This window comes from Neodiprion virginianus, chromosome 3, assembly GCF_021901495.1.
Source record: "Neodiprion virginianus isolate iyNeoVirg1 chromosome 3, iyNeoVirg1.1, whole genome shotgun sequence".
Taxonomy (NCBI): domain Eukaryota; kingdom Metazoa; phylum Arthropoda; class Insecta; order Hymenoptera; family Diprionidae; genus Neodiprion; species Neodiprion virginianus.
The window spans coordinates 31403311-31427705 of record NC_060879.1 but is presented as its reverse complement, the minus strand read 5'-3'; the positions used below and the strand labels follow the sequence as shown (position 1 = coordinate 31427705).

Genomic DNA, 24395 nt, shown 5'->3' with positions numbered 1-24395 from the left:
TGGTATACTTATAACTAATTCATATTTGGAGAGTGCATCCACAGCGCCACAGCTCAATATAGTTTGGGAGATTAAGAATTGTTCACAGGATTGTTTGAATAAGAGTCCAATGTAGACCAACAAAGACCCAGAGTAAGCTCAACTCGACGGTCGTACCATAAATTCAACTGTCAACTCACGTTAAGGACTGTTAACTTTTTCGTGGCGCATTTTAACGCTGTGACGTTCAGGTAAGAAGAGTAAAAGTTCCGTCACAGTTTACTTTCCTGGCAATCGTTGGTGTATACCATTTTGTTCGTCCGTCACGTGTTGCCTGATACTCGTCTAAAACATTATGCTTGGGCTTTAATCTGTAAAACACTTTGTGGTTGAACTTTGACTCGGAAACGGTAAAACCCGAGGACTGGCATATGTGGTAATACAAAAGTTTTTCATATTCGTTTCCCCTTTCCTACTCGGTGGATATATTTCGGGACAAAATAATCGATATCAAACACATTCCCGTCTCCCGACCTGATACATACATGCAAGCATATGGGTCCGTGTATGTATAATAATATACCTATGTACGTGAATAAAGGTACGTACGTACATACCTGTGGACTAGGTATGCCTATATGCATGAAATAATCTGCCTATGCTAATTTTCAAAGAATGAAATAGAAGTTGAAGATAATACGCTAGATCGAAACCCTGACGTGCGCTTAAATAGTTCCGGATAAATTTCACCTGTGTAACATGCAAAGGAGACGATCAGTGAACCTGGAATTTATAGTACCAAGTTTAAAACGAGCAAATTCCAACTGCTCGTTAAAATGTCGTTGGAAAATAGAAGACTGAGGTTATCGTTTCCACTTTGAAGTTGACGGCGATAGAGAGAAAATAAACTAGTCTTGATAACGGATAATTGAATTTGGCGGGCTGAAGTAAACACAAGATGGCCAACTACACCTGATATAAGTCAGGCTATCCACACATACTCCCATAATAAGCATTCCGAAGAGTAGGTAAACACCCGTGTGTGAGTCGTCGACACGTATACCTGGAAATGTGAGATCACGCTGACGAAACGCCCGTCAATCAGGTTAGGTTCAAGTGTGACAAAACTATAAACAATGATAATAGAAGTGTGCCTATTCGAAATTTCGGTATCGCATTCGAATACCGACCGAAATTCGTTCAGCGAGTATTAAGAGTGTAGTAAACACCTGAAAAGTTGGAAAACAAAATACAATCGTGGACACGAAAACGCTCGCAGTGTGTCAGCGGACAAACATTCGAACCGTTGACCGTTACTAGGTTAATGTGAGAGAGTAGAATATTCTCTATTCGTTCCGATGAGAATCAAGAGTCCCGAGTTTACTCACTTTCCGATAATCTCACAGAGCTCGTAAACATCGTCGAACAAGACCTCATCCTCTGCCATGACTTCGTCTATGCCGGCCGACAAGCCCGCTGCCTCCGTTCAACACGGCGTGGTAGTAGCAGAATGGGGGGGGGGGGGAGGAGGGGGCAGTGGCCCACGGCGTTCGCCTCGCCTCGCCTCGCCTCCTCGCGGAGTCTGGTCCTACGGTAGTTGGCAGCGATCGTAGGCTGGTCGTTCGGCGCGAGCCGTTTGTTCGTTCGTTCGTCCGTTACTTCGTTTCACTGTCACTTATCACGTACACCAACCTATTTTTCCACCCTCGGCACGGAGTGCACAAGGGGGCAAAACGCAGCGAGAGCGCACACGCAAACACCGCCTTTTAGCACAATGCGGAATTCACACTTTTGTCAGGCGGTTTTGAAACTACGAAAATGGCCGGAGGACACGCGCCTCCATTCACTGACGTTTTGACAGCAATCCTACTCGCTACTAGGACCGTGACAGATAGCACACGCCTTTCTGACAACCCCGCTGCTCTCCGCCGAACGCTGCAGCGCTCGACACCCAACCACACCAACCAACCCGTTGCTCCGACGCAAAACTGGTTGCATAAAACACGGCGGGCGCAGGGCGGCTGCGCGACGATTCGGCACCGAAACCCGGCTGCCTGCCGTAGTCTACGCAACGCGCGGAGCGCGCGCAAGCGGACTGCCGACGAAATCGACGTGGTGGGGCGTGTCTCACTGCCTTCTCGACCCACGGTGTGCCCTGCTCGTATCACGGACGAATTCAAAATTCATCGCGGAATATGTCAAACACCGCATACGTGTTAATTGACAATATTTTCCCATCAACGATACAAACAAGCGTAGAAAAGCTCCCGACTCTGTACGTGACACCGTCTATGCATAAGTATAAGTACGCATATTTGACAACAACTTGATAATAGTAAAATTAGTTACTTAGCTCTACTTGAGCGACAAATGATTAGGTACGTATATGGATTCGCTGCTGTGAATTCGTAATGCTTGAAAGACTAGTGTTAGAACAAGATATACTTCAGCTGTTGCGTTTACGTTGCGGTAAGAAAAACTAGGAAAAACAAAAACAGAGACGAATTTATGAACCGTGATATGTGCAACCCTGTATTGATTCGTTATTATTTATTCAAAATATTTGTTAGACTTGAATTTCTGTCCAAAACGACTTTGAGGCTCTTTAAATAAGTAACGTAGCTTCTAATGACTTGACACACAGTATAAGCCACACACGGTCAAAGAGATATGTCACGTTGTGGCAGTGAAGTTGCCCGCTACATCTATGCCGACAAATCAAGTTGTTTACATGGACATCAATGTAAGTAACACAGATCGTCAAATGCTTCTTCCATATCTTCCTCTCGGCCAAACGCTGTTAGTACCAGCATTACTCTGGCCTGACCAGTTGTTCTGTATAAAGTGTTTGATTCAACAGCTACATGACGTACTTTCTTTGCCAGGTATACGAGGTGTTTGTGATTATACCCTTTCAACACTGTTATCTTCTGTCTAGAATGAAAATAAAACATATAATAACCCCTCAATATCGCTTAAGAGATCTGATAGAACAGGCATGACTTCATTACTGTGAATCGATAGAAGCGCTGCTAGTGTGATAAAAACAGGCTATATTCAACTATTTGAATGCAAGGAACACCATATTTGAGTATTGATAAATAAGAATTTAAACGGGAACAAAAATAATATCAGGTTATAAGCATAGTTTTTTTATTTGAGGGATTTCAATCATACGTATCATACATACTGGCAATACCAAATTGTTCTGTCGTTCTATGTTGTTACAAAACTTGAAACTGTTTACTCGTTAGCATACAAACAGGTTAATTATTATCAGAACCTTACCCTGCTCTATCCCATGAATCAACCAGACTCGAATGAACGTTGCTTTCGTCTAGCTTTAGATAGAGAGCGAGAAATGATCTGCAAAGCTGTGAAAGCATAAACATTCCTTTTATCCTGAATCTTTTATACATCTTAGTTTTTGAAAAATATGAGTCAAAAGTGGTCACAGCAACAGTTTGGAAAAATTTGAAAGTGAAAAGAATGGGTAAATATAATACCGCAGCAGCCGTCACACCTTGGTCCATCACCACACCTGTATTTATCACAGAGTAAAAAGTATATTGGACAAGTCTAGATAACACACTTCTACTTGCATGCCGAAAAGGTGGACGTGTGTCGGAATCAGAGTTGGATGAGGCACTGCTGTTTTCTTCCGATTCAGATTTCTTTCTGAAATATAAAAAGCTATATTGAAAAAAATTCAGAACGGTTTTTTATTTTGCTTTCGGTGAAATACGCTAACTGGCTTCCAGATTATAAGTAAATTAGGAATAAAGGTATTAAAAGAATATCTACTAGCTTCTTTGTACTTAAATGCTAATATAATCATACATAAGTTTTCGTCTATGATTACTGGGATAAAGTCAACAGATTAGGTCAAACCTATCACAGATTTAAGTATTCCATTGCAATGATTTCATGTATGTAAACAAATAGTTTGATAACGAACCTTTGACAACTTCTTAGTCGTCTTCTAGACCCAGTGGAATTTTTCCATTCGTTCGAAAAACTGCATCTGGTCGGTTGCTTTTGACTCTTCGAGGTATGTGTATTTGTAGTTTGACAATCATTGGGTGAAACTGGCACGACTGACCGAGTGCGTTTGCCATTATTATCTGTTAGCAAGAGGTTATCTGCGCGGCAGAAATCCTGCTGAGGTATCTCGTTTGAATCATAGATATTAATCTATGACTTGCTATTGGCGGAGGTAAACAGAGGTAAATATACAAACTGAAAAACGTGTTTACATCGATCGAGAGACTCTCGCGAGAGTCCGAGAGAAGTTTCTTTATGGTTGACAGCGTATCCGACAACCAATCCGTTCCGTGCCTTGTGCGTTTTAATTTCTTTGACATGTCCTATTAAACGTGAATTAAGCGCCTAAAATTCTTAAAAGTATGCATTCAGTCCGTTAAACACTTTTACTTGAGATTTCATTCCATAAGTTAACCTTTCCCGAGCCAGCAATTCATGCTGATAACGAAAGTAATAAACACCTGTGACGTTTGCTGACGGTCGGTCTGTTCGAGATAGGCAAGAGTCGAAGCTTGTGATACTCTTGCTCCTCACACAGACGCAGTCCAACTTAAAGACTCGCCCAATGAATGCCCTGATCTGCCGAAAGTAGCCAATGAAAAGTCAGCTCATCTTCAAAAGTAAGGTGCGCATGCATTCGAGAACAGTGATATGTATGTAGCGATAACTTCAGGCTATTCAGATTGGTGTTTGGTACGGTGTAGTACCGATTGTCTAAACGACATTGATATTTGAGGTTAGGATAGTCAGTTTTGCAAATTGAAAACTTTATTGGCTCTAACTGTGATGACATGTGATTATTACGGGTTTTTCGCTGTTAAATATTGTCGGTAGTTACGTAGGATTCATGTATGTGCCAACAAAATTCATTAAGAACCCTTAATGCAAGCCTATTTCTGGTTTGAGCAAAGTAAGCAGCATCTATTATTATAATCATTCGAATTTTTTCAGTCTTAATTCGCACAATCCACCGGCACGATCTTTGGATTCAGTTACTTTGCTAAAACGGAATCAGTTGGCAAGAATATTTGGGCCATGGCTGCTTCTAATGCAAACACTCACCACCTGCCTGGGGAGGACACCGATTGGAGGAAAAACATTATAACCCAACTGCGAGACAGGAATAGATCTGAAACTTACTGCTTTCACGATCTTATCTGTCTACGTAAGTTACAATAACTACTATTTCTGTGACATTTAACAATTAGCACTTGAATATACAAATATGCATTATTATTATAAGCAGTTTGACAACATGTTTAGCAGAAGAAACGTTTTCTGCTTCACGCCAGAACACTACCAATCGCGTCATTGAACTGTCAAGCTTGCAGCTTTTAAGCAAGATATTGTCTACTGTTCTTATGTTTTTTCAGTGTATCAACAGCGAGATCACCAATCTCAAAATTTGTATTTTATTTTACAGATAATCGACTTCTCGAAAGTGCCAATACATTAAAATTGGAGAACTATCAATTGTCCATAGCTAATGAAAAGCTAAAATGTGAGGTGGGATCAGGTGGATTTGGAGGTAATTCAACTTTGGAAGCTCGACTTTTGGCTCATGCTGAAGAACTGGCCACTCTTCATAAACGAAGAGGTGAACACACTCAGCAGATTGTAGATCTTAACAACAAACTTCAGGAGTTACGAAAAGAATTACAAACAAAAGAATCTAGGTGAGAACCATGTTCTATGAATAACACTATTGTCCAACAGATTATATACGTACTAAACTCGACAAATCCATATGTAACTGAATTCGAATTAAATACAAAATCGATAATTTTGTTTTGAGAAGTATGTACATGTGAGGAAAACACCATATAGTTGTTTCAGCTGAGTTAGAACGAAAGGCTGTGTTGTTCGTGAGACAAAAATATAATATTGCACAGGTCTCGTGCTAAAACTACTATACCATGTTTAAATTTCATATTAAAAATCAACTGAGTATTAATATTTGCATCATAACGTTCTCATTTTATTTACTATACAGTCGATATGGCATGAATTATTGCTGATTAATGCTTCTGTTTAATGAAGCTGAGTCATTAAATGAGGATTTTCTGATCTATATTATTCTTGATTACCGTACTCTCAATGAGTGCGATGTACGTAATTCATCATGCCTGTTCATTTATCAAATCTTAACCTTTCTGTATTAATTTTTATACTCATATCCTGAAAAATTATTCATATAAAAAACTAACAATGTGCAACGGTTGATACAAAAATAATCTTTTCTTTAACTTATGTGAATAGTATTGCAGAAAGTTTAGAAGTGAATGCTGGGTTGCGCGCAGAAATTACAAGATGTGTCAGCAGGGAGCGAGAATTGGAGAATGTAAATCAAATGCTGAAAGACGAACATCAAGCTCTGCAGCTTGCTTTCGCCGCTCTCGAAGAAAAACTTCGAAAAGTTCAGGTTAGATCTTCTTATTACTTTGAGTTACATACTGCCTGTACTTAGTACAATAGGTGCTTGCTTTGATCATCATTTGAATTCACAATGCCTGCTCCAGGTCTTCTACAATTTCACTAGTATTATAAGTAAAATCATAGCCTGATTTCTATTAAAATGCGTATTCTATACTAACCACATTTACAATTTAATTTTCAGGAAGAGAATCGTCAGCTGGTAGAACGTCTGATCAGATATAAGGCGAAGGATGCAGAGAAAATGAATGAAGAAAATGATAATTTTTTAAAGTAAGTCTCGTCGGTTGAGGTTTGTACTGAATACCTTTTTAACTGTTTTTCATTCAATTATATTGTGTACAGGCCATGAGATATTGACGCTAATATTTCAATTTCGTTTTTGGAATTTTTCAATGCATGTACCTATTATTTACTTTTTCGGAACACTGGTCTTCATATAATTCTTCTTTTATAATGCAAGTTGAGATTATTGTACAGAAACAAGCATCTCGAATGCTCGATGGCAAAGGCCATAGTAATATGGTATTATTCAAAGAGGACAAATTCTCGCCCAATGAAACTTGTGATAGTCGTTGCAAAAACATATCTTTGAATCTCTCATAAGGATACTGTACATATCTTGACTGTCCATTATGGTTTTTGTAATATTGAAGCTAGAATCATAGTTAAAACTTTCTACAAAAGTTTCCAAAACACTAATTATAGTTGAGCAATTCATGTCGATCTGTATCTTCTTCGTCGTATTTTTTCTGCTAAACGGTATCTACACACTGCTGTTCATAAGTCTTTATGGATGTTATAGCCTCGATGCATAGTAAAGAGACAAAAAAATTCCTGTTGCATGCAACACCAATAGTGCTCGGTCCATTCAAAACTGCTGCAAAATAAGGAAAGCTTTCGTTGTGTTCTTGTATCATTTGAATGCCTTGCGAAATGTGAGACGTAATCTCATTTAATGGTGAATCAAAGTTTGTCATTATACTGCTTGTGTTTGACTTGGTGAGATGTGTTTCATCTACGTGGTTATCAGAGCTTAGATAGTACAAGATTACCACTAGTCTTGAACTCTGAGAAAATGTTCAGGTGTAAATCTGATGTATACACATACGATTTAGGTTGTGCAATTTGCTAATCTTCACATTGATAGACTCTCATGTTGATTTTGATGATATATTCAAATATTGACATATGCATATATATGTTATGTACAATATTGCATGTATTCACTGAATTCAATTCTGAGTCAAGAAAACATTTAAAAATCGCTATTTTCGAGGTTTAGTCGGCACATCTCCAAATCATCATGCAGTTTCCAAAAATAGGTGTTAAGAGTCTGTTGTAGTCATGTTGTGACTAGTTTGATGTGCATCTGCACAGCAAAAACTCATAGGGATTGGTCGTTACAAAGAATGTGACATCACAAACCAGTTGTCTTCCAATTTCATCAGAATTTTCAAAGTTAACGCTCTAGTCAGGTAGTGCGAAGTATCGTGATTCTAAATCTACTCTGCGAATACCAGAGACTTTTTGGCTTGAAAAAGACCATGGAAAGTGGTTTTTCACTGTGATTCGATAATCTTGGAATATACTTGTTGAGATGAGGATACCTGTAATTGATTTTGTACATCGCATGGTTGAGTGATTGGATTTTTTGTACGAAAGTTCACGTTCACTGATGCATCTCGTAGGTATAGGAGTAATAGGGCTTGCTACACCAGCCACTTCACGCTAGTTGACATTTTTTTTCAGTGAGGCTTTTACCAGCCCGACAACCTTTTTGATGCATACACTATCAAAATTTGGGTAAGTTTACAATATCAAAAGAAGAAGACAATGATCATGTTTCTGCTTTCCTCATATCGTTTCAGTTGTTGGGTTTTTTTCGTTTCTTTTATTAATATTTTAATTCAGTCATTTTATGGTGACACCTGCTTTGCTAAAAAATAACTGTTTCGCGTCTACTCTTTATAAGTCAATGTAATTTGAATGCAGCTGTAGTTTTATAGAAAAATTAAAAAAAATCATCGTCGCCTTTCTTTATTTGGAGTTCATTCGGTTAAAATAGTAGGCTGTTTTACATCCAACGTCGATGATGCCAATTGCTATTTATTTATTCAGTGCTACCTGAATGTACCTATCACAAAAACTTGTGTAGAAACATAGTCAATGTTGCATGGATGCTATACATATACCCATATCTTTCTTGGATTGGAGATGACAATAAATGGTTATAAAAATATCATCATTGTTTATAGTATTCATCATTTCATGGGTTTATCATTGCTATTTCACTCTACTGTTTGTTTTCTCTTACGATACTCGCATTTCACACGAGTACGTAATTTATATCACTCTTCTGAAAAATTGAAATTTCTCATTTTTAAACCGGGATCATTCAACTGATTCATAAGTATAAACCTCGTATTGCCAGTTGTAAACGCCACTTTATGTTTAAGTGAGCGAATACATTGCCCATGTATCTAACGTACCTACTCTCAAACATTCGATTGACTATCCTGTTTAACAGCAATTAAGAATGCGCTATTATCATGGATTCACATTGGTTTTGTTGCTGATGAGTGCTACTAAAATACGATCTCTCTACCAACATCGTATCATTCGACCAAACTATATATGTAGTAAAATTGGTTTTAACAACACCCAAACCTTACAAAAGTTTCTGTTATTATTCCTCTTTCGAAGAAAAATATTCCTTCCGACATATCCACAATGAAATATTCGTCGATAAGTCTAGGGTCTCTAATAGCATGTCATCAAATCAGCATGAGCACAACAAAAGTTAGACATATATTACCATTTTAGTTTTGGCAAATTATTAAGGCATGTAAGGTGGGACTGCCTATTGGCTCAAATCTGTGAGAACACTACTTTCAAATCCTTCACTTGACCTGAACAGATATCCAGGTATTCGTCGTTACCTGTTGCAATTTTCTCAACTGAAAGCTTGTCCAAAAATTTGACTACTGGCATGTCGACACTCTTATTCTCTGCTCTTAACAGAAACAATACCTAATTATTTACATATTTTACATTATATTAAGATGCTCGATCAATGTGAGGTTCATCGATATTGATAAAGGTTTTATATTTTTCAGAAAACGGCAAGCTAAAATGCAGAAGGAATTAGAAGACGCAGCACGAGATACTCGTGGAATCAGTCCAGATCGAACAAGTTTGAAGGAATGTCCCGCTGGATTTTCGCCGTCGTTACCCACCAAAGTTTCTTCCAAATTTGTAAGTTTATTCTCGTATTTCACATTTCTCGACATTATCGAGGCTACGGCATCGCTTAACTGCATGTTTGAATAATTTTTCTTGCAAAACTGCTCGACTATTAATTAAGTTCAAATAATTGAGTCATCTGGTGCGAAGAGTGTTTTTGTTGAATAACACTCACGTTGCATGTATATCACATATCTAATCGTACAAAAGATTATATATCATATAAAAACTAGGTCGACATTGAGAGTTTGTTTTCAAGTTTCGTTAGACTTTGTTTTTACAAGTTTCACGTGCTTCGATTCTTGTATAATTCGACTTACGGAATCTTACTTACTTAAAAATCGTAAATGACTACCATAATGCTGTACACATTTCTTGTATGTATGCTCTCTCTCTCTCTCTTTCTCGCTTTCTTTACGTACTTTTACTGTAGCAACTGAATTATTAATCTAAAAGTTACACGGGTTATGTGCCAATGAAAATGGTGGATACTTAGTTGGTTCCAAGAGTGTCGTATTTCTACCCAAACTGTCACATTTTATGGCATACTCACGTTTTATCAAATACTTAAAATGATCGCTTCCATCCTCGTTTGCACGCGGATACTTTTGCACTTGTCGAGAATAAGTATTCAATAGACGCTGAGTTTGTTTTCAAAGGCTGGTTACAACTTCGGAATTCAGAATTTGTATACGTTTTCTTTGGGTTGTTTTAACATTTTCTTTTTGGCCTACTTTCACCGATTAATTCGTATAATATATCAAAATCAGAGCTAGAAATACAATGTTTCATTCGGTTGTTCTTTGTTTTCTTTTCGTAACTCCTTCGATTCGATTTCATCTTCGATATATTGTTTTCAGAGAATAGATTAATCACAGAATATAACTGTACCAGTTTTTCGATAACCGTGTAACGCAAAAACTGAAAAATAGAAGAGATTCAAAATGGTGAAATCAGTTTCGAGACTACATTTCGGTGTTTAGTTTCTACCGTATCCCACTGTAAATATATGACGTACGTATTATCAGCTGCAGTTTTGATACAGTAGACTATATTTATCTGTCATTAGTTTTATCGGTGAAAAATTTCGTGAGTCGAGAAGCGCATACAGGATTACAGCAGTTTCCGAGGCAGTTTCACCGATAACACATCGATTATTTCATTCCTGGAAACGCTCAAAAAAACGGAATGCGCAGCAATATGATTCGACAATCGTTACTGTCGCAAATCATGCCTCACTTCTTACGTACCTGACTAAGTTCTCTAATCCTGGCTCTATAGCGGAGTGAGAAATGATGGTAAAATTTCAACAATAGTCAACCGCTCTGGCGAAAAGTGGAAACGACGTAACGCCGGTCCAATCTTATCAATCCGCATTCCCTCGTTCGCGAAAATGAGAGTGCAGGAAGGAGAGGGCGAGCTGCGCGACTGGCTCGGTTGGATTCGCACGTAGGAGGATATGCCGTACGCAGTTTTTGATGAATAGTCAAGTTTGAACGTCGGACGGAAATTCGTTCATTTCGGTGCAGGGACTTCCCGTGAAACAACCGTCGAATCGTACCCAACAAATGTCCGACCCTCGTATAAGAGTTGGCACGGCATCCCCCATTGCGATGGCCTACAACGCGTGACGTTACAAAAGGACCGGTCAACTCGCCTCGGCCAAAGTCTCATATTTCAAATAAAGAACCGCGCGAAGTGGTCCTTTCAGCGAGGCACCGGCAACGACCTCGCGTATTTCTCTCACGATCCTTTTTATATCTTCTATTATATACAACGTACCTGTATACGCCCCTCTGCCGTCTAAAATCGAAATGAGAAATATCGAACGTCTCGTGCACCTATTAGGACACCTGTGTCTTTTTTTGCAACACACTGTTTTCCTGCGGAAAAATTCACCTCTTATCCTTCTCTCATCGCGGGCTGCGTCTTCTCTCGACGGTTGTTGATTCGAGTAAACGAGACGACTCGGTTCAGAGGATCGAAAATTTACCGTTGATTTACACGTGATTTAAAAAATTATCGAAATTGGAACTGGCAACAGGAGCTATTCAAGTATTAGCTAAAGCATTTTCTGCAAATTTTTGCATCCCACCATTTTTGCTTGGTTTGCCCACTACTGTTTTTTAACGTTAGCTAACGCTGTTTGAAAAGCTTATCGGTAAATCGATTCCATACCCGAGAATGGCAGAAATGCCATTTATAGTCACATCCTGATCAATTTATTCCTACTTTATTAAATATTAGTTATTATTAATTATTAACACATGTTCAGTAAAACGTGAATTTGTTGTTCATTGAGTATTAAATCTATTATGTATTGTCTTTCTTCTCAAATGCTTGCAATAAACATTATGTTCGCTAAGATATTATTATTGGGCAATTCACGCATTACTAACACCTTTTTTAAAGGCATTTTTTTATTGTTGTCAAGCTGGCGGCGTGTTGGCTTTGAGAACGCATTTCGAATTTCCTATGTTAGTTAAGGGGGGGGTAAGGTCAAATCATACGAAAAAAGCCATGTTTTCGTGATTTTTTTTCTGACGACGTAGTTAAAATTTCTTTACTCAACCAATGGTACATTGAAGTATGACATTCGAAGAATATTTCATCAAATTTTTACAAAGAAATATTAAAAAATACGGCAATGGCAGCAATTGTTCGGACGTGTCTCGAAAAAGAGTTGAATTGCGGTGCCCCTCATAACTTGGTGCTGGATCATCGAAAATCAAAAAATCAAAGTTCATTCGTTAGATAATAGTTTTTCCCAGGTAACGCTGTCGAGTTTTTTTTTTTTTTCCAATTTTTTTCATTTTTTCGAACACTTTGAAGTGAAAAACACAATTTTTTGGGAAAAAATCGCCTAATTTGTTATTGCGAAATCAAAATTATGAACAAAAAAAAAAAAAAACTCGACAGCGTTACCTCGTAAATGATGTACAGAAACAGTGTTCAAAATTTCAAAAGGATCGGTGCAGTAGTTTTGAAGTTATCAAGGGCACCGACTTTGAAAACGTGAGTTGTGGGAAAAACGCTTTGAAGTTTTAAACACAAAAAAATCCAGTTAAAATGTTTATAAGCGAATTTTATCGACATACCTCACACTGAGTCATCAATGCCAGGTCCATAGAGGATGTTGCTATCATCGATGATGACCCAAAATTTTTTTGGGTCGATATAATCTCGAACTAGCTGATTGTCTATCAGATCTTCGAATTTTTTTTGGCATTTTTGTAATAATTTAACTACAAAAATTATTGAAAACGGAGCTGAAATTATGCGAAAATAAGAACGCGTGGATAAGTCTGCTCGATAGGATATTTCCTGCTGACTGAATTTTGTACGCCACACTGACAAAATATATAGACCAGGTATAGACATGTATGTCCTTGCCTTGAAATTTCGATAGATGGAAGTGGGAGGTAAGGTACTACATAGAGAGCGAAACATCACGTACATGAACTTGGCTCGCCAATTGTCGAAAATGTGAATTCGGACTATTGCATAATTTGCCGTTAATTAGCCGTCAATTAGTCGCGCGACTAAACATCCGCCGTCGAAACATCCGCCGGGTAACAATAGCGCGCTCGGGTCGGTTCGGGTATAGGTACAAAAATCCGGAAGGTATAAAAATACTCATAACTTCGTCAATTTTGCTCCAATTAACTTGAAATTTTGACACAATATTCTTCAGATATTACGGATTCAATTTCAAAAATAAAAAAAAAATGCAAGAAAAAAAAATTAAATACCTTACCCCCCCCTTAACGCTTGCCTGGAATGCCTACTGCTATAGAGTATCATTTGATAACGTTTTTCTGAATGGTCTTCGCCTGTTTTAGCGTTAACTAATATTTGAATGGCTCCATAGTTATTGTCGAATTCACGCATTGATTCTTGAACCTTTCGAATTCATTGACGTAAGCTTGAAGCAAAGGTGAAACGAACAATGATTTTGGCTTCGAAGTCTGTTCGAATTGTAACTGATTCTATCAGAACCCCATTGTAGGTAGACGTGATGTGCCGTCGATGAGAAAATCACAAAGTATACTCGTGTATTTGCGAATGGTTTGTCTGTCTGCTGAAAGATGTAATAATTGGCTCGGTAACGAGAATGTTACACAATCAGCCGTGAAACGAATTGTACACCTTTGTTGCCGGATACTGGATATAAGAATCTGAACTTGCGGGCAGAATAAAAATGGTCGTCTTTTATCTGCCTGTCGAAGAAAAAGGACGTGGATTCACAGTAAAAGCCACGTGGAATTTTTACTGCGAAGTTGGAGGGAACAGTTCCGCTAAAACTCAATTCATTAGCGCCGGAGCGCGATGTATAGCCCGAAGTAGATAAAGATAGAATAGAGGTTCAAGCTGCCCACGTCGTTTTCTTTAGATGACTTCGGAGTTGTACGTTTCATTTTAATTAATCTTGTTTGTCCATTTTACGCCACGTGCAGAGCCGACCGATTGAACGTGACGCTGGTAATAAATAATGAGCTCGCTTCGTCGGGAACAAAGAAAGGAAAGGAGATTGGAGCCGCGATTAATTTCGTAGGAATAAAAGGGAAAAATTAAACCGGACAGATAAGCCATCTTAGTTTACGTCAATATTGCGCAACGTCTTTCATTCCCCTCCGCATGAGTTAGTTGGAACCTTGTTACATCGGGATTCGCCTCTTCTAGCTTATTGTTAAATATATTGTAAATTGGCCGCCCGTCCAAAACTCGAAGAGAAGCAATGGGGCGATTCCTCGTCGAAAAATCGGTCGACGAAACGAAACGTTTGGAACGAAAGTTTTTATACCGAGTGAATTTTTCACGAACGCGAAAAGTTCATATATATTCAAGATTTTCAACTTGTTTTCATGCGGAGAGAGAAAGAGAGTTCGCCCCATCCTTCCACGCGATCCCCCCGTGATATCGATGTTTTCTTTCAACTCGTCACCAATTGACAAAGCCATTCTCCCCAAAAGTAGACCGCGCTTTTCAATGGAGTTTTATCGTGCATCTCCTCTATGGCTCTCAACGGAACTTGCTTCCTCGTTTCTGTGCGAAACGCAAAAATAACGTGGTATAGATAGTGGAAAAAACAACTGTACCCACTTATTCTAGGAACCGTTCCCCCGTGGATACATAAATTTTGTTTAAATATAAAACCAGCTGAAATACAATATATCGCCGTCCAAGTAAAGACTGTTGTTTTTCTTTGTCGAAATTTACGCGACGCGCCGGTGAAGAAATTTTACTAGATACAATATTCAATTTATTTCTATCATGTCAGGCTGAATACCGGTTTCAAACGAATTGAACGAAACCTGTAACCATTACGCTGAAAAACATAATAACATTCATTCAACCATACACGCACGATGTTGGCCTGGCTACGCGCGGCCATTATTCAAACTTTTTCATACCCGCAGAATCTTCATCATGTGGGCGGCTGTCTATTCGTCAATCCTCTGTCTCGCTTGTACCGTCTTGAAAATTGTATGAATTTTCGGAAACGCTTATATGTCAAGTATATCGAACTAACGATCTCGAATATCCAGGACGATCGAAATTTCGCTTGAATCAAGTCATTCCTCAAATTTTATAACCTGCGCGGTGTTTCGGTTTCTGCGTACAATGTACGTATATCGGCACACAGCGTCACGGGTTAGGAATGAAGTTATTCGTCGAGTGCTGGTTCTCCTTTTTTCTATCCGTATATGCTGTGAAATTTGAAATTGGAGTAAAGCTGTTTAGCCGATGCTGGTGAAGCTTTGCCAGTTTTCAAAAGTAAAATAATCCAATTGCATAGCACGAAGTTCTTTGTACGAACGCAAGTATCTACCGCATGCGATGAGATTGAATAGATGTATGGTCCGTGTCGATGAGGACCGAGTTTGAAAGCTTTCGGATCGAAAGTGTACGTCTTGCGCGTTTGTATGCGGGTATCTATGCCTATACGCGCATTCGCATAAGTATGCACCTTAGTGTACGTAGATGTCTAGTAGACTCCCACACGCAGGTCTGTTATACCTTTGGAAAATACCCCTTGAGATACGTGGAGTAAGTATACGTCTACCATCCCGAAGCTCGGGCGGGTACGAAGAGCTCGTTTCTCCCGAGCCAAAAAATTGCATCATCTCGTAACAAATCTTGACGGAATCCACCGTTTAGCCTTTTTACAGCTATATCGATCCGGCCTCTGAAAGTGTGTTTTCGCCGCTGTTTTCTATCCGTATAACCATTACCAGGACTAACGAGATTTCTCAAAATTGAGAGAGCTGTACAAGCTCGCGATTCGTTTCTGCACGGCTCCGGCGTTTCACCCTTTCTTTATTTTCCTTCGATGTTTTTATGTAGCTCGTCGAAATTAGGATTTCGTTTATTTTTCACGCACCGCGCGAGGTATGAAATATCACGGTTCTGGTTTAGTTTGTTCATTTTTCAATCATCGCCAGAAGATACTAAAGTGACGAAGAACTCGAGTTTTCGAATGATATTCGATACAGGTACACGTGAAAAGTGATCATAAATTTTTGTATTATCCGACGTATTGTTGGGGCAACATCCTCGTCATGTACAGTACATATTTCACTTGTTTGCGGTATCTCAAGTTTCTGCAGCGACTGCAGTCTGCAGCTAGCGAGCCTTTTAAAATCCGAGAATTCTGGCATGCGATCGGTGGACTATATTTAATCGTAGTTTTCGTGAATTTTCTGTAAATAGAACCTCTCGAATGCGTTACTTTACTCACAAGCGGCGCCACCCGCAGAGCGGAGTGTACGGTGTAATCTTGCCGACGAATCAACCGGGCGGAAATTGATTGTGTGATTTTTTTCCCCGGCTCATCTCTGTGAACAATATTTACGGTATTATACAATATTTTCGAAAAGCGTCGTTCATTTCACGTGTCAGTTACCACGTGGTGCCTTCCCTCTTTCCTTCCCTCCTTAATTCGTTCCTCAGTTACGTGGACACCCGTTCGGTTCGGTGTTCTTTAAAACGGTCGAATAAACGGAGATTATTTTTTTTTTCGAGTGCCGGTGTTGCTGTATACTTGTGAATTGCGGTTGACGTTGCGGTTTCACGATCGAACGCGGAAGAATCTGACAGTTACAGACCGCAATTGCCACGCCTGTTCGGATACCTGGGTTTGAATAAATATTCTTACCCCTCGACGAGATTGAAGGAAAGAACGGAAGCAACCACTCGCAACGTTTGCTCGCCAATTGACTTAATTCACGAGCCAAACAACCGTGTGATATCCGGTACAACCGACGGCACTGAAATCGTCTCGACGAAATTTTTTTCTTTTCATTGCATTTTTTTTTTTTTTTTTTTCTTCTTTTGCTAGACCAACGCCTTCAAAGCTGTGTCAAATATGCCGAATAGGAAACACAATACGCGTCTGACGAATCGCTACCAAAGGGATATTTTGATCCAGGTATATTTTTTGATAAATATATGATTATCGTGTGCAGTAAAAAGTTTACTTGGATTATCCGAGGATTTGGTCATTGTACTGCATGCCCGATTTTTTAATTTTTTTTTTTTTGATATTCATTCGTTACGAATTACGTTTGTTGGAAATTTGCGCTACAGAGGAAGAAAATTGTCACCTTGCTCTGCGCGTTGAGCTTACGTATTTTAAACGGAAATTAATGAGAATGGCTGTAACGATAAAGTGGAAGTAATTACTTTGAAATAAATGCGCATCAAGAAATCAAGATGGGAATTCATTTTGTCGGACGACAATTTTCTTCTCAATTACATTTCGACCCCTCCTAGAGCTCATTAGTGACACTTGCTCTCAAGCGAAAGTGAAATACTCACCGTATTCCGAGCTTTATTCGAATCACGTGACTTTATATATAATAGAAATAATTAATTCCGGCGAGACAAAAACTGAGAACGACTGCTGGGAATATGACTGGAATCCAATACGTGCGGAGAGGGATATATCTCCTTGTTCATATCTATCTTTAAACTATCGGTGATCCATCACGCCGTTAAATATTTAATAGCATAGCACGCCTGGGATTAAATGTACGCTTTTGAAACATTCGTTGTGTTGACCGATACGACAAATATTCGACGGTCACAATATCGCTGTTTTGATGGTAAATATACTACGCTATAAACCAATATAAATTTATAACCAAAAAACATAAAAAAAAAAATTTACAGAGAAAGGCTGGGAAAGATTTTCTCCCAAAGTTTCCGTCTGTAGTACAACTTGCAGGTACTTTATAAAGATTGTGTCTTCGAGATTTAGTTCGTACATGAACCCAGAAGCATGAAGTGTTATACAAGCAACCAAACATCAGTTATTCACGAACTCATTAGAAAGTTTATCCGCTAAACGCGAATGTTTACTCGAATTATTGAAACTTTTGTATTTCTTTGACGAAACGTAGTTTGATTCAGCAGAAGTAATTTTTTTTTTCTAACCTAACTATCTCTACATGCTATCACTAAATTTTCTTAACGATTATTCGTGATTTATTAAAAATTTAGTTCCTTCAAGCCCTCTGCGTTCTTGCATGTAAAAGTTAATCTAAATATAGGAAACTTTATAATACCGCTTCCCAATTTTAAATTGATTGAAACCTTAGCGTTCGTGTTAGAAAGGCATATTTTAGAAGGAATGTAGCCACAGCTTCTAGATGATGAAAAAGTAAAAGAAACAGCTGTAGAAAAGCAATGTGTCCGTACAAAATTGAGTCAACTCGAGAATTTAGTTACTCGTATAACTCGCAAGAAATTTTTTTCGTCTTAGTAGTCAATGATCTAAAACTCTTTGCTTCTATTCAACCATTTACTCATCTACACAAACGGCTCAATCTGCAGAACGTTGATTGCTATTGAGTATGAGGCAAGTCAGGCAAAGTTTTTACCGAAACCCTGCAAGCAAAAGTAATATTTCCCTATAAGGCGAGAGGGTGATTACCACGAGTGATGAGACATATAGTAAAATACTGAGCATGTGCTCAGTTAACTCGCGAATTTAATTACTAACATAACTCGCGAGCAATTATTTTCTCTTCTTTCTTAATAATGTTGAATTCTTATCTCCCGTTTAACCATTTACTCGTCCACATAAACGGTCTCGATGAGCAAAACGTTAATTGCCGTTGAGTATATGAAGCAAGTCAGGCAAAGTTCTTATTGAAATCCCGCAAGCACTTTGCGAAGGATAGTTAAATTTTTTCGCGCTCGGGGTGATATCGAGGCCGACTAGCGTGTCGCGCGTAACTAGATCCCGTAACGAAAATCGAACAGCTAACCATTTTTAACACATTGCGCAGCATTTGTTCTCCTTACGGACCTGTATAATCTTGGTGTATTGTTGCAGGATGCTCACGACGGCGAAGTGAACGCGGTGAAATGGTCACCCGTCGACCGAATAGTGGCGACCGGAGGTGCCGACCGGAAAGTCAAACTCTGGGACGTATCGAAGGGTGAGTAATAAACCGTCAATTATATCGAATGGTCGACGAACTGCATGCGGATTGGGGGCGGAAACGGGGAGCATAATTCTTCGCCGATAGATTATAGAGCCGAATCGGCGAACGGCGCAGCTTAAACTGCATGAGTTAGTGGAATTTGTATAATAATGAGGTTGCGGGCGTTAACCGCTGAATGATCAAAACGATCCCCCGGTTAACGACGCAATACTTCGTTTCACCCGTCTGCGCCTATTTCATCGCTGTCACGGTGTTTATACGTACGTAAAATATACAGTACGTCAAATTAGCAGCCCATCTACCTCACCCGCTTCGGTTCTGATTATTTTTTAGTATGGTGTTCTTACCGACGCAAAAGATTCTCGGGATTTTTTTTTAGATATTCTTTGGCCACTGGTGAAATTTATACAAAATCGCAACACCAATTACGAAAATGTGGTTTTGAAAAATCTTGAAAAATTAACACTGATTCTATTATTTAAAATGTAATTTTTGAGCACCGCACGATAATGGGATCAGAACATTTACTCTTTTCTTTTTTGCAAGCTTTTAGGTTTTCCATATCGGAATCGTTTTTGTTTTATTTTTTATATGCCTCGATCCGAATAGATTGCAGAATTATATTATTTTCATGATTCCGTGATCTATTTAGATCGGAGAGCCGAAAAAATAACAACAATATTTCAATTCTCGTATGGAAACACTAAAAACTTGAGAAAAAAAATTTCAAATCATAGAATCTGTGTGAATTTTTTTAGATTGTTAATAATGGCGTTTTCGGAATTTATTTTCGATTTTCTTCATATTTCACCGGTGGCTACAAAAATTTGAAAGAAATTCGAGACCTTTTTAGGTCGGTATAAACATTATACTGAAAAATTATTAAAATCGAAGAGGGTGAGGTATATGGGCTGCTAATTTGACGTGGAATGCCCCATATACATATGTATACAGGTGTGTACAGACTTACACGCGCGGGTGCGTAATTGTTCTTCAAGTCGAGAGCTGAGCCCTGGACTCGTTAGCCATTTCGACTGGTAAGATTAAGTCGGGGAATCTGTTTGCCGACCAAATTGAACGGCTCACCTCAGACAATAGCCGAGGAACTGTAGGTAAACTACTTGAGGAATATATGCTCCTCTCTCACTATAGGTACTCGGGAGATTCTAAAGAATCGCGGTATCGAGCATACTTATTTTCCGTATTTTAACACACTGTTAACAATGATTATGAATTTACTACGCATTTACTGTAGAAAAGAGTTGTCAATTTGTGAAATCAGGTTGAAAATTTACAAATTCAGTGCAGCGACGTAAATTACTATGTATTTGTCTTAAAATTTAGAATGAAAATTTTAGATTTTACTCAAATTTATAGGAAAAACAGAAAAAAGTTATTTAAATTTAACAAATTGTGTAGTAAATTTATTGTCATTGTAAATTGAATAAACAGTAAATGCATGGTGAATTCACTGTTCGTATCTGAATAAAACTTCCGAATATAGCGTATAGGAAGTTCCGTACAGAAATTTTTAACAGTTGCACGACGTGCAAAATGCGAATTTCAGGCAGATAATATTGACGTTAAGAGTAACCTAGCAACTATAATGCACGGTCAATAAAAATCTCCACCTACCGAAAAATATTTTATTTATTTTTCTTTGTATTCGAAAAGATGATCCCCACTATTTTTTCATCCTAGTTTCTCTCTCGCTCTCTCTTTCTCTGTCTCTCTTATTTCCATTCTCTTCTCGACCTACATTTTATTCCCGTCGTCGTTCAATGAGACAGGAAACTACGCTTCAAAAGGGTGAAGAGTTTTATGTTATTCCAGAATTCTCGTAAACAGTGTATAATATAAACTTCTAGCGAGAAACTCAGTCGACGTTCTCAACAATTACGAGGCTCTAGAGTCTCGCTTCAAAACTCTATCTGCGACACCGTACGTCATAGCAATAATATTCGAAATTAGATCGCCTCGATCCGCGTGTCTATATCCAAGAATTTTATGTGCTCAACTTTTGAAACATTTTTAAATAAACTCATTACGATCATTCTTCGTTCGCGTTAATACCCGAGCTCCGCACGGCATTTATTGCTCATTTTTAGATGTTATTTTTATATTTTTTTTCCGTTCATATATTTTTACGTTACACCTACGCAATGTTGTAACTATGAGAAAAAGATATTCTCCGTATTTCACGGTGCGAAACAACTTCAGTTTCCAATGCAAAGAACAGATATGATACTTGCGTTCATGTAGTCTCTGGTGCCAAAAATGCGACGTCAACATTATGATACTTTAGAAGTACAACATGCCCCGCATTCAATGTAGGTGTTAGACAAAGCTAAGGTTAGCAGCAGCTTTTAACAGTATTGGAAGAAAGATCGGAAGAAAATGAGAGAGATGGACCATCGGCGTTATAAAATTAACCCATTCATGCCACACCCGGTTTTGTGGGACGTCTATCAATAATTCTTGTTAAAATCGTCGTATTTTCATCATCTTTATTTTTGCGATGGTCAATTGGTCGAGAAATCTATCTATGCGTTGACAAAATCAACAGAGTCGAAGACTTCTTAGATATATTCGGTTGAAAAAATGATTTCTCTCGAGAAACGCAAGCTTAGGCTTTCACTTGTAGTTTTCTGAGATGCCAGGGTTAATATTCAATCAAACTTTCGTGTTATCTTGTAACAAAAGATTACAAGCACTGCCAAAGTTTGGTCGTAAATTGTTTACTTCGTTGACTGTCGATGATTCAGTCATCATCTGCACGAATTGGAGAAAGCTTAGTTTCTTTGCGCAAACGAATTCGATTAGTAATTTTTGTAATTATACTATATATATCCGATTGTAAAGATTTGCATTTTTAATCTGCGCGGTTTAACGAAATTTCATGACCGATTGCAGACTGAATTTGCCGTTGAATGGTACTAAATTCTATTACTGCTCACCGGCGCAATTTAATCACTCGAAGTTTGACGAAAATCCTTTACTAATCGCTTTCTGAACTCTGCAGAAAACAATCTCTGCAGTTTCTGCTCGCTTGCCGGTTATATTATGCTTATAATAAAGTTTCGCAATTAGAAATTATAATTCTGCAGTATTGAAATAATTAAATCGTTCCATATTACTCTGAATTCATGAATTGCAGAAATATACGCATACGTCTAATCTGGTTCGTCGTATATCTACATCAATACTCGAGGCACTCGAGACCTGCCAGCAATTCATCGAATTCCAATCGCACCCATCTCACGATCAGTATAAACGTCGCGACGCCGTTAAAGAGCGATGTAAATCAATATCGCACCAGCTCGAGTCCTGTCCAAACGTTAAAAACTGTCATTTCAATTACACAAGTAGATTCCATCGGTGTTTAAATACGTTATTTACACAAGAAGCAACGAAGCGACTTTTTATACCGCTCACCCAGTGAAAACTTGAATTATTTTCAGGCTCGTACGACAGTAAAGGTATGCTGGTTGGCAGCAACGCGGGCGTCATGTCGGTGGACTTTGACTCAACCGGAAGTCTGATTTTGGGTGCATCCAACGATTTCGCCAGCCGCGTTTGGACGGTCAGCGATCTTCGACTGAGGGTGAGTGCTTGATATTTTGTTGCATTTTTGAGTAATACTTATTGAATTCTTCTCGTGGTGAAAACCGTGCTGTTTCAAAGTCGAGGAATCGAACTTGCTGCAAATCTGACGCGTTCAGTTACTGATTTTTTCTACTTACTCAAGGGCGTTGTTACCGTTCGTCTCTTCTCGCGGTTCGCCGCTGCAAGCTCGGCCAGAAAGCGCATTATTCTTTGTGGAAACTATAGGTATACATACGTATGTAGGTACGATACAAATGCAGACCGAACCACAGCTTCTACTTCGTTCTCCGCTGAGCGTTTGTATTTATGATATTATTATCCACAAGTTGTTGTAAATTTTGCGCACGGAATTGTAAATCGGATTAGCGGGAAACGTGGTATCTTCGCAACAATTTGAAGAGACCCGGATCTGCAGGCATGCCTTCCCGCTTGCGTTGCGTACCCTGTAACGGCTGGCAAACTTAAAATCTTGAAAGAGGAAAATTCGTATAAGCTATGTATATACGTGTATTTTTATACATACAACGATATATATGTATAGGTATATCGGAGGCAGGCCACCGTGTATAGGTAGTTACGGCGGTGCAAATAAGATTTTTGGAAGATTGCCTACGTTGAGAAAACGGATTAACGCGTGAAAATAGCGAGAAAATTTATTGGCTCACAGACTACGTCGCGGAAGATTGAAGCACCCCGTTGGTCTGGATGGAAAGATCGTCTCTTTGGATTTTCCTTTTCCTTTCCGTGTTCCTTTTTTTTTTTTTTTTTCTCCTCCCTTGCGCGAAATCTGATTGGCTGAGTGGATTTTGCATTGGGACGCGAATGACTCGCGAACATCCATTAAATTATGGGAGACGAGATGACGAGGGGTGCCTCCTCCACCCCTGCCCCCGCCCTACCACCTTCCCCCCGTTTTCGGTGCGGTGCAGAGTTTGGAGGTGAGATGGAAAAATAAGGGTGGAAAATGTCGCGGGATGAAGGGTAGGGGGAGTGGGAGACACTTGGCGGGGGAATGTATTTGCAATAGAATATGAAATTTATCGTCACCTTCCCGTCTATTATAAAGCCCATCTACATTTACTGCTCTATCGTAAAACTAATGACGTTCCGGGCTGAAAAATACAGTCACCGAACCTCCGCCTTACAGGCGCCGCCTGGAACTATTATTTTTTCGCTACATTTCGGGGCGGGTCTTTTCTTCCTATTCCTCTCGTCCTATTCTTCCTTCCGTCCCTGTTTTCATCCTCTATCCTGCACTCAATCCCCCTACAGAAACCCATCGTTTCGCTACCCTCTCAACTCTCGAAACGGCAGCTAGACAGACAGATGGATAGCTCTAAAGAGATATAACTTCGACCTTTAAACATAATTCTTGTACTCGATGAGTCTGTCTGGATCCTCTTCCGATATATACATACCTATGACGTCTCTGCTTTTTTTTTACCGTTCTTTGGTAATCGTTACGAAATCGAATAACTCCCGTTTTCAAGCCGTTTTCGTACTTGGGTAAAATATCACAGCTCCTCTTTCTTCGTTGTTATAAACATTGGCGATTATCATTCTATTTTAAAAATATTTCTTTATGTTAAACAATAGTACTTGGCGTGAACGACACAACTTTTGCGACGAGAA

At 38.9% G+C, this 24395-nt stretch overlaps 3 protein-coding genes across 25 annotated transcripts in view; 1 reads left to right on the top strand and 2 right to left on the bottom strand.

Moving 5' to 3' along the window:
• Positions 1 to 1899, bottom strand: part of LOC124299973 (peripheral plasma membrane protein CASK) — a 142184-nt gene extending 140285 nt beyond the window's left edge. For 11 of the 14 annotated variants that reach the window (XM_046753500.1, XM_046753498.1, XM_046753501.1 and 8 more), the window contains exon 1: positions 1368 to 1898. In XM_046753500.1, coding sequence (XP_046609456.1) covers positions 1368 to 1426 — 59 coding nt within the window. In that variant the 5' untranslated portion in view covers positions 1427 to 1898. Of the gene's footprint in view, positions 1 to 1367 lie in introns of all 14 variants that reach the window. The other 3 variants (XM_046753495.1, XM_046753497.1, XM_046753496.1) reach the window with 1 other exon arrangement.
• Positions 1900 to 2011: 112 nt separating this feature from the next.
• Positions 2012 to 24395, top strand: part of LOC124299982 (autophagy-related protein 16-1) — a 237884-nt gene continuing 215500 nt past the window's right edge. Inside the window, exons 1-10 of one of the 9 annotated variants that reach the window (XM_046753546.1) lie at positions 2012 to 2284; positions 4975 to 5188; positions 5447 to 5699; positions 6283 to 6445; positions 6641 to 6729; positions 8209 to 8262; positions 9576 to 9714; positions 17045 to 17134; positions 19046 to 19151; positions 22619 to 22761. In XM_046753546.1, coding sequence (XP_046609502.1) covers positions 5059 to 5188; positions 5447 to 5699; positions 6283 to 6445; positions 6641 to 6729; positions 8209 to 8262; positions 9576 to 9714; positions 17045 to 17134; positions 19046 to 19151; positions 22619 to 22761 — 1167 coding nt within the window. In that variant the 5' untranslated portion in view covers positions 2012 to 2284; positions 4975 to 5058. Of the gene's footprint in view, positions 2285 to 4510; positions 4649 to 4673; positions 4873 to 4974; positions 5189 to 5446; positions 5700 to 6282; positions 6446 to 6640; positions 6730 to 8208; positions 8263 to 9575; positions 9715 to 17044; positions 17135 to 19045; positions 19152 to 22618; positions 22762 to 24395 lie in introns of those variants that run through there. The other 8 variants (XM_046753545.1, XM_046753543.1, XM_046753544.1 and 5 more) reach the window with 8 other exon arrangements.
• Positions 2485 to 4374, bottom strand: LOC124300001 (uncharacterized). Of its 2 annotated transcripts, XM_046753592.1 has the most exons (5): positions 4236 to 4374; positions 3938 to 4137; positions 3486 to 3657; positions 3268 to 3353; positions 2485 to 2913 (listed from the first exon to the last, which is right to left on the bottom strand). In XM_046753592.1, exons 1-5 carry the CDS (start codon positions 4341 to 4343, stop codon positions 2718 to 2720), a joined length of 762 nt encoding a protein of 253 aa, XP_046609548.1. In that variant the 5' UTR covers positions 4344 to 4374; the 3' UTR covers positions 2485 to 2717. The 2 variants fall into 2 exon arrangements, 1 of the variants encoding a protein (XP_046609548.1); XR_006907127.1 differs by having other exon boundaries at positions 3170 to 3353; positions 3938 to 4266.